This window comes from Bombus impatiens, unplaced genomic scaffold, assembly GCF_000188095.3.
Source record: "Bombus impatiens unplaced genomic scaffold, BIMP_2.2 scf_0212, whole genome shotgun sequence".
NCBI classification, from domain to species: Eukaryota; Metazoa; Arthropoda; class Insecta; order Hymenoptera; family Apidae; genus Bombus; species Bombus impatiens.
In genome coordinates this window covers 24094-35112 of record NT_176631.1, presented here as the reverse complement: position 1 = coordinate 35112, position 11019 = coordinate 24094, and the positions used below count along the sequence as shown (strand labels likewise).

The following is an 11019-nucleotide window of genomic DNA, read 5'->3' as shown; positions in this document are numbered from 1 at the left end:
ACGTTGGGCGACAGACTGTCGCCTCGAGCCAGAGCTCACTATCACCAGTGTCGAACAATTACAATCGGATTGAATGACAACAATTGCTTAATTACGGCTATGGTAGAATCTAGATTAAAGTGTTAAGGGGTTTCCCAAAATTCCGAAGGGAAGGCCTCGGTGTCCTTTCATCTCCGACATTAATGTCGGGTTAATGTTGGAATTTTGGGCGTTTGACGAGTCTTCACTTGAATTTGCAATCGCGGTTATAGCTGCTGTTTATTGATACAGATGCGGTTATTATAAGAGGCTACAAGTAGTAGCGGCGATCGAATGGTCGAAATGTTGATGACAATGAATCTGGGTTCGATAACGAATCCACGGTCAACAGAATGACGAATGCGATGTGATACACGTACAAGTAAAACTTATCTGAATAAACTACTCTGTATAGACTCTCCCTTAGTCCAAGTGGAACTGCCCTTATATAGTCCTCTCCCCACCTCTCGGGTCAATCTTTATTTTTAAGGAGAGCTACATAATTATTCCATACCTCTGTTAAGTATACGTCCCTCCTGTGACCGTAGCTACGTACAGTAACTCGTTATGTCACTTCGAGCCCAAGCCCATCGTCATAAACCTTGAACACAACTATTTCTTAGTTTTATTACTTAAATGTAGCTATAAAAAGTCTGGAATAGGGCATTGCGGGTTTTCCCAATATTCCAAAAGAGAGGTCCCGATGTCCTTTTATCTCCGACATATATATACAGAAGATGTTAATCAAACGTCAACAACATACAATGCACATAAGTAAATTTAAAGTTGCACATGTAAGAAATAGGTTATAATGTAAAATACGAACCGAGCAAACATAGACATGAACAATGACGGTGGCATTAATAATTCGTCTTACTTGCAAAATATGGGTCTTCCACATGAAGAAGAAGGTCAAGATGAAAAATTCAATGATCTCATGGATGTAACACTACGGTTTATCCATCATGAATCACACGAGTAATTATGGACATATTATTGTATACAATCATATACAATCGTTTACTGCTTCGAGTACATGCAAAGGATTCACAAGGATTGCTACAATGATTTGGATGGTGTTATTAAGAGCCTTGTTGACACAGGAGGCTAGGATTATATGTGCAGAACAGTGGGATGATATTATGACATGTGGTGTGAAACTTGTGAAACACGAATCGTACAAGCGCTTATCAAGCTGTATCATATTCAATATGTATGGCGCAACATTTTCAGCTATCAGTAAATTTAAGACGGGCATTAAATGTTGGACGAAGTGTCGATGTCATAATAATCGATGTAATACATTATAAACAAGAAGAAAGAGAAGAATTATACGGTCCAATGCACAGAATACTTCCCACCCGTTATCCGAGAACATATAAAGAGTTATTGGAATGTTGCTATTGAAATGCAATTCACATGATTTGCGATGATTTTTATATCAATCTGAATTCTAATGACTAGGAATTTTATGACAAGGCAGGAAAGCATTCCATATGTGCAGCTATACATCTTGCCCGTGTCACGTATTGTGAGTTTGCGCCGTACGAATCACTTGCGCATGCTTCGTCGCAGCATGTCCTGAATGTATTGTGAAACATTTTGAAATGACATCTGGGCGAAAGACAATACGCGTTATCACTCGTTGATGAAACGTTAAAATAAGTGCTTTAATAATAATAGTGACAATTAATGATCAACATGTAATTATAAATGTAAGTAACAATGTGTTAACAGAAGGATGGGTCGCATTCATCGGAACTGTATAAGCAATAGTGGGATACGATTGTGTCACTGTGACCGTGGGAATGCAGCGGAAGGATAATTATATCTCACATACTTTAGCCATCGAAACAGTAACTAAGCAGTAACGGAATCCCTATGTGTCCGGCATCCAGCGATAACCCCTCCACAGGAACCAAACCCTTGATATAAAAATACCTCCCAAGTCAGTACTCGATATTCTATTCTGTTCTGTTAAAACATTCTGTATCGTTACTCTGTCAGTTTCTATTAAAATTTGTAATAACGATCATAATTGAAGTGCGAATCTCTCACCTTACGTGCGAAACGTGAAATTACCCCGAATCGACGTGACAAAATTGGCGATCCTGCCAGAATCCATTCAACGCATCAAGAGGAAACTTGAACGGGAACTGTACGGATTCTACAGCGAAGGACCACGGTCACCTCCTTGATCAAAAGAAAGGATCTACAAAGAATCTCGGTAAGCTGGCTTTCGTACATTATCCGTAACCCGTAAACCGTAAACCCGAAATATGTTCTGAAGATAGTGACTCTTCTTCCGCCGAAAGTGTCATATTTCTCAGCATGAACCCAACTGACAAGAGTACCGCTAAACAAAGCGAGCTAATCGCTACCCTGATTGAACAATTTGAAAGCCTAACTCACGAGTGTAAGAGCTTTAGAAACAGCACCGATCAAAACATTAAAAACATAAAGGAATTTGCGGAAACTAGTGATAGAAACCGCTCGAAAGAAATACGCGATCTTACAAAAACTATGGAAATAAAATACGATACCATGGAAATAAAATACGATACCAAGACCGACCAGTCGCTAATGAACACCCATTTAGAAACTGCTGCTGATAACGTAACTGATGACGAAACTGACGGACCGAACGCTTCACAAAGACCACGAGCCGCATCTAACCGCGCCGCGATTAAACCAAGAAACAACTACAATGAAGATCAAGGCCTCGAAGCAGATAAGGCCATACGAACTGTCGAGACACTACGAGGTCGAGATGACGTAGGCGTTAAGATTTCATTTTATCGGTCCGCAAAGCAAAACCTAGGTGCAAGGAAAAAAAGCGTTGAAGATTTCATTTTATCGGTCCGCAAAGCAAGAGCTAGGTGCAAGGCTAGTGACAGAGAGTTATTATTAGATCTCATACTGATCGAAAGGATTACCGACAACGCGAAACGAAACATACGATATCTAAAAATCAGCTCGTTCGAAGACTTATATTCATGCTTAAGACAACATGTATTGACACCAACAACTGTTAGCAATTGTAGGGACAAATTAAAGAATTTAAAACAGGGGGCAACAGAAAGTGTACAATCTTTCAACTCCAGATTCCGACAACAGCTAAACGAATTAAATTACGCAGTTCAAAACGAAAACCGCACACCAATATAACGACGTGTAGCTATAGATATTGAAGAACGCGAAGGACTTAAAACCTATTTGCTCAACTTACGATACGAGATAGGACAGATGGTAGTATCTAGCGATCCAAAGATCCTGAACCTTGCCCAACAACTAGCAGCCGACAGAGAACAATGGTTACGAGAAGCAAATCGTGTCGCCAACCGTCCAAAGAATCAATCTCACAACACTACACTAGTATCCAAGCGGACTACTACCGATCCACAACCACAATCTTTTGCTCAGCTACCTAGCCGACCATTAGACGACCGCATGAAACCGAAGTGTCCGAAGTGTTTACGAACTGGACACACAGCCGAAAACTGCTACTCTAGAAATTTTTCATTCGCCAACCAAGGAAGGATTCCACCTCGAGTAAACCAAACAACGGAGAACCCAGAGGAAGCCTATCTCGAGTCAACTGCACCACCACTGTAAGATTACTATCAATCGTACTGCAACGAAGAGACGGAGGAAGAGCCAGATTCCTCATCGATACCGGAGCAGGAATCAACCTTATAAAAGAAAAAGCCTCGCTAAACGTCCAAACCTCTAACCCAAAGACCTTCCTAATGGGAAGTGACAAACATACCACTAACAAAATTTGCAATTTAACCATGCTCAAGAAAAATCATCAATTTCAGTCCCTAACAACTTTCCTCTAATCGAAGATGGAATAATCGGACTCCCATTCCTTACAAAGTACCAAAACAGCGTCACTAACAATAAACTAACCTTAGACGAAATTATATTACCATTCTAGAAAACCGATAACAAGATAAGACCAGGCGAAACTTTAATTTCAAACCAATACATCGAAGGAAAGCCCACAGCAGCATGTTTCATCAACACTGGTAAGCAAATCTGTCACATTACAAACGAAATAGAGAAACCCGATAAACTAAGCCAAATTAATAAATTCGCACAAATAATACGTACCAAACATATCGATCCAGAACTTCGAGAACCCCTTGAGAAGATCCTCATCAATTACTTAGACGTTTTTAATATGGAAACAGACTCATTACCATGTACTAACTTGACAGAACATACAATCACACTCAAGACAGACAAACCTATAAACATCAAGTCCTATAGACCGCCCGAATGTCATAAAAAAGAAATCGAGACTCAAATCAACGACATGTTAGACAAACAAATCATAGAACCATCGGACAGTCCATATAACGCACCAATTTGGGTAGTTTCAAAGAAATTAGACGCATCCGGCAAACAAAAATCGAGAATCGTTATAGATTTTAGAAAATTAAACGAGCAAACAGACCAAGACGCATATCCTGTACCAAATTCGGACGAAATACTCGATCACTTGGGCAAAGCTAAATTTTTCTCAGCCCTAGACCTCTCGTCATTTCACCAGATACCTATGGAGCAAAATTCCAAAAAATATACTGCATTCTCAACCCCACAACGTCACTTCCACTATAATCGCATGCCCTTCGGCCTAAAAAACACACCGGCGACGTTTCAACGTATGATGGATACCGCGCTACGGGGGTTAATAGGAAATAACTGTTTTGTATACCTAGATGACATTATAATATTCGGGAGCACCATCCAAGAACATAACCGAAATCTAGCTATTATACTAGACAGACTACAAAATTTAGGATTAAAAATACAACCGGACAAATGCGAATTTTTGAAACCAGAATTGGAATACCTAGGATACGTAGTAACAAAAGAGGGAGTAAAGCCTAATCCCAAAGAGATTCAAGCCGTGAAAGACTTTAAAACGCCAAAAACCGCGACCCACATAAAATCATTCTTAGGACTCGTTGGATACTATAGAAAATTTATACGTAATTTTTCTAGAATCGCGAAACCACTGACAGATCTTACAAAAAAGAACACTCCATTCTATTGGACCGATAAACAACAACTTGCATTTGACACACTAAAACAAAAACTCTGCGAAGCTCCTGTACTACAATATCCAGACTTCGACAAAACATTCACATTAATGACAGACGCAAGTAACGAAGGGTTAGGAGCAATACTCTCCCAAGACGGACATCCATGCTGTTATATATCCCGAACTTTGAACCCTCCTGAAAAAAATTACTCCACGACCGAGAAAGAGTTATTGGCAATAGTATGGTCAATCAAAAGATTAAGACAATACCTACTTGGTAGAAAATTTAAAATTCAAAGTGATCATCAAGCCTTGGAATGGTTAAAGAATGTTAAAGGTCCCTCATCGAGACTCGTGCGATGGCGTTTGAGACTCGAGGAGTACGTTTATGAAATCGAATACAAAAAAGGAAAAGAAAATACAGCCGCAGACGCTCTATCCCGATTGTATCCTATCACTAATCCAACCCAATGTAGAAAACCTGGATCCGATCTAAAAAACCTGAACTATTATGACGAATATATCGACTGGAAAACCAATATATCACCCCAGCTCCAATAACTCAAAAACCTAACAAACCACACTTTAAACAAATTACAAAGACCGAATTAGGAGACTTTAACGAACAGCATTGGTTGGGTCAATTAACTAAACACTTTATTAAACACCGAACCGGACGCTTACAAATAAGAATAAACGACAATAGCTTCAGCACGTTAGAAAAGGTAAATATTCAACTTATGCTGAGGTTTCTAACAACTAGATTCCCCCAAATTAAATTAATATTTGGACAAGATCCGCCAGTAGACTACGATAACGAACAAAAACAAACGATACTACGCGAAAATCATAACGAAATAGTAGGACACTTAGGTATACACCGCACCGTGAAACGAATACAAGAGCACCATCACTGGACGAACCTAGAACAAGACGTTACAGAATTCATACAAAACTGCGAAACCTGCCAACAAGAAAAGCTAAATCGTATCAGGGCCAAAGAACAACCTATAATAACTGACACACCCCTTAATCCTAATGACAAAATCGCAATGGACATATTCGGATCTCTCACCAAAACCAAGCGGGGCAATTAGTTTATCCTATCTATCCAAGATCAATTAACCAAATATCTCATCCTCATACCCTTAAAAGACCAAACAGCCAACTCAATCATTAACGAACTTTTGGATCACTATGTATATATATTTTCCGCGCCAAAAAGTATTCTCGCGGACATGGGACGAAATTTCGTATGTAAATTGATGGACACATTTGAAAAGGCTTTCAAAATCCGACATATAAAAACCACTTCTTTCCATCCACAATCTAACGGATCCCTTGAACGAACGCATGCCGTAGTAAAGGACCTTATTCGAACTTGTACGACCGATCGACAGAACGACTGGGATGAAGACTTAAAATTAATATGCATGGGATATAATACTTCAGTACACGAGACGATCGGACATACCCCATTCGAATTAAGATTTGGACGACAAGCTAACATGCCATCCTCAATATCAACCACTCCTAGCCTAACCAGAGAACAATTGTTTAATCTCTGGAAAAATCGACATAACGCCTATATAGCTAAAGCAACACGAATTACCGAATCTAACAAAAAGCGATATGAAAGAGATCAAGTACGAAAAATGATTAAAACACAGACGATATTCCGAGTTAAAGATAAAGTATGGGTACATAACGATCGCAAAACTAACAAACTAGACCACGAATGGCTAGGACTTGCAGAAATCCTCTCATCCAATCCATCCACCTATCTTATCGAATATTCCAACGGTCACACGCAAAGAATCTACGGTAACAGGCTAAAACCCTACCTTTCAGGAAGAAGACCATAATATGGATCATCATAACACTCGAGTACATTAAAAGCGATCTGGTAGTAAAACCATTAAATTACGCCAACATATTCTTGGAACATATCAACGATTGCTATTTGTACAACGAACAAATAGATATCACCCTTATAGTAGGTCTTAACGATCCAATTGACCAAGTTAATAGATTACAACGCGTAATAGATTTAATAGACCGTCAATGTAAACCACCTTGCGCTTACATACCAGAAATAAGCAGCCTAAAATTTAAGTATAGAAGTATAGACTCGGCAACTCAAATTATTATTGCGTTATAGAAGCAAACGCGGATTGCTCAATGTCGTAGGCTCAGTATCCAAAACTTTATTCGGAACTCTTGACGAAAAGGATGTAGAACTCATTAACAAAAACATCGATACATTATTTGATTCCAATAACAAAATAAAAACAATCCTTAGTAACCAAACCGCACTCCTCAAACGCGTGCTAGACAACACCAAAACAAATCAACTTGAAAACTTAGCCAACGATATACACAAGATTGAAAACCACAATGAAAAAAACGAAATATTAGTCTCCCTACTAATTCAAACTGAATCTACCATATCAGAGCTCCATATTAACATTGACGAAATTTTTAACACTGTCATGCTAGGGAAACAAGGAATCGTAAACTCACAAGTTATAGAACCGGAACACCTCAATATCAACCACTCCTAGCCTAACCAGAGAACAATTGTTTAATCTCTGGAAAAATCGACATAACGCCTATATAGCTAAAGCAACACGAATTACCGAATCTAACAAAAAGCGATATGAAAGAGATCAAGTACGAAAAATGATTAAAACACAGACGATATTCCGAGTTAAAGATAAAGTATGGGTACATAACGATCGCAAAACTAACAAACTAGACCACGAATGGCTAGGACTTGCAGAAATCCTCTCATCCAATCCATCCACCTATCTTATCGAATATTCCAACGGTCACACGCAAAGAATCTACGGTAACAGGCTAAAACCCTACCTTTCAGGAAGAAGACCATAATATGGATCATCATAACACTCGAGTACATTAAAAGCGATCTGGTAGTAAAACCATTAAATTACGCCAACATATTCTTGGAACATATCAACGATTGCTATTTGTACAACGAACAAATAGATATCACCCTTATAGTAGGTCTTAACGATCCAATTGACCAAGTTAATAGATTACAACGCGTAATAGATTTAATAGACCGTCAATGTAAACCACCTTGCGCTTACATACCAGAAATAAGCAGCCTAAAATTTAAGTATAGAAGTATAGACTCGGCAACTCAAATTATTATTGCGTTATAGAAGCAAACGCGGATTGCTCAATGTCGTAGGCTCAGTATCCAAAACTTTATTCGGAACTCTTGACGAAAAGGATGTAGAACTCATTAACAAAAACATCGATACATTATTTGATTCCAATAACAAAATAAAAACAATCCTTAGTAACCAAACCGCACTCCTCAAACGCGTGCTAGACAACACCAAAACAAATCAACTTGAAAACTTAGCCAACGATATACACAAGATTGAAAACCACAATGAAAAAAACGAAATATTAGTCTCCCTACTAATTCAAACTGAATCTACCATATCAGAGCTCCATATTAACATTGACGAAATTTTTAACACTGTCATGCTAGGGAAACAAGGAATCGTAAACTCACAAGTTATAGAACCGGAACAATTCTTAAAAACACTTGACCAAATAACGAGACAAAATTTTATGACTAACCATATCGAACCTTCAGTTCAAAACTTTCAACTAATTCTAGATCTAAGTAAACTAAAGGTATGGATAAGAGATAACAAACTCATATATACAATAACTGTGCCGCTTTTAGAAAACAATGAATGGAAAACAACTAAAATTTACCCGATACCTTCTAAACAAAACTCTGTATTCATTGCGCCTGTAATAGAAACTGACTTGGTACTAACCGACTCAGAACAATACACCTTTGCCGATAGTCACTACTTAAATAAATATTCTAAACGAACAGCAATCATCCACATTTGTAAAAGAACTCAACCGAGTCACAATAGAATCAATTCACCTGAATGCAGATCAGAATTAATTACTAATCGACAGACAGTCAAAACTTTCCCGACTACTGTCTTCAAGAAGAATTGACGTTCGTACCTTTGCAGACGGAAAACCATTATATTATTATTCCTGCGAAAAATGTACAAATCGACGTGTTATGTAAGACACATAAAATCCTAGAAATTAGACAACCAAGCTTAATTAGCAGTAAAACCGGGTACATAATCACATACGATCATAATATCATGAAACCAAATTTAAGAATAGTATATACAGCTTCGAAGAAACAGATGTTCCAATATTAGAGAAAATATTAGAAACAGCTCCAAAGATAACTCACAATTTTAACCGATATAAAGCATTACAAACATAAATCAGTACCCTTCAATTTGAGCGACGCATAAATTCACTGAAGGAATATGGCATATCCACACTACAAATATTAGCAATCGTAGCCCTAGGACTACGAACAATATATGTAATGTACAAATGTAAACTTTTCGAATGTCTACGCCGATCACTTCCTAAAAATGTATGTATCAAAATACTCTGCCCTACCGCTCGCGTAAACAGGATCGATCAATCATCAACAGTACCAAGGACGGTCACCTTCCAAAATATCACCGAAGACGAAGATAAGCGGATCATTCAACTTAGAAGCCCCACCAGAGCCTTACGCTTTAGCGGAGCAAAGCGAAGCTAAGGAGGGACGAATGTCACGGTGACCGTGGGAATGCAGCGAAAGGATAATTATATCTCACATACTTTAGCCATCGAAACAGTAACTAAGCAGTAACGGAATCCCTATGTGTCCGGCATCCAGCGATAACCCCTCCACAGGAACCAAACCCTTGATATAAAAATACCTCCCAAGTCAGTACTCGACATTCTATTCTGTTCTGTTAAAACATTCTGTATCGTTACTCTGTTAGTTTCTAATAAAATTTGTAATAACGATCATAATTGAAGTGCGAATCTCTCACCTTACGTGCGGAACATGAAATTACCCTGAATCGACGTGACGATTGCAACGGTGAACATTTAAATATGATGACTATTTTCATAAAGTTTCCAAAATTTTAACTAAGTTAAATATTTAAATATCTAAAATTGAAGCGAAAGGAATTCCACATACAGTACACATATATAAAATTAAGTTGGTACATGTAGGAAGTAGACTATAAATTATATACGAACAGACAGATATAGACACCAGCGGTCATAATGCATAAATAATCGAAAATTGTTTCTTATGTATAGTACAGCTGTAATACATTATAAACGAAAAAAGGGCGAGGAATGTCTAAAAACGGAATGCTGGCATCGAACCGTCCTGAGGCATATAACCAATTAATGGAATGTTATTAATTGCACAAAGCCATTTCCATTCACCTATTGTCAAAATTATTTCGCCCTGTCTGGACCTAGGGAATCTAACTATGGGGAACAGCAAGTAACTCTAACATTGAAATTCTTCAACGCTTCCAATCGAAAACGTTAAGATCCCTAATTGATGCACCTTGGTATGTGTTTGTTCGACCAATCGCGGGGAGACGTAGTCGTTAGGAGAGACGTCAACGAGAGTCGTAAATTCCCGTTACGATTATAAAAATCGACACCACGACTTGATCGATCCCCTGATTTCCGTTGAGATAATAGAGGTGATTGAGTTTGTATAACACTGTGATTCACAGAATTATAAATTATATATTTCCAACACTTAGATTACACTGATGAGCATAGATAGATAGATAATCACTTATCGCACGAAGATAAGATAGATATGTACGTTAGAGCAGGGCTCTTATAATTGGATTTAATGTATTAGTGGACGTAGCACTATAAGATATTTAGTACATTTAGGAAATGTATGCTCGACAATACCGAGACCGACTCTCGCGTTATGCTTAGACTGCCCCGATAGGCATTAGCGTTAGACTTAGTAGTTGACTTTACCAACGATGTAGAAGAAGTGAAGTTGAGTGACGATGCTGTGTCGGAGGAAAGCTAGTGATGGG

General features: G+C 38.2%; 1 protein-coding gene across 1 annotated transcript; it reads left to right on the top strand.

The window, feature by feature from the left end:
* Positions 1–3194: 3194 nt before the first annotated feature.
* Positions 3195–3979, top strand: LOC105680508. Its single transcript, XM_012383327.3, has one exon. The coding sequence runs from the start codon at positions 3265–3267 to the stop codon at positions 3631–3633; it is 369 nt and encodes a 122-aa protein (XP_012238750.1). The 5' UTR covers positions 3195–3264; the 3' UTR covers positions 3634–3979.
* The last annotated feature ends 7040 nt before the right edge of the window (positions 3980–11019 follow it).

Bases quoted from the DNA above. Each gene is read 5' to 3' on its own strand.
- LOC105680508 (XM_012383327.3), top strand. From the start codon at position 3,265: ATGGTAGTATCTAGCGATCCAAAGATCCTGAACCTTGCCCAACAACTA.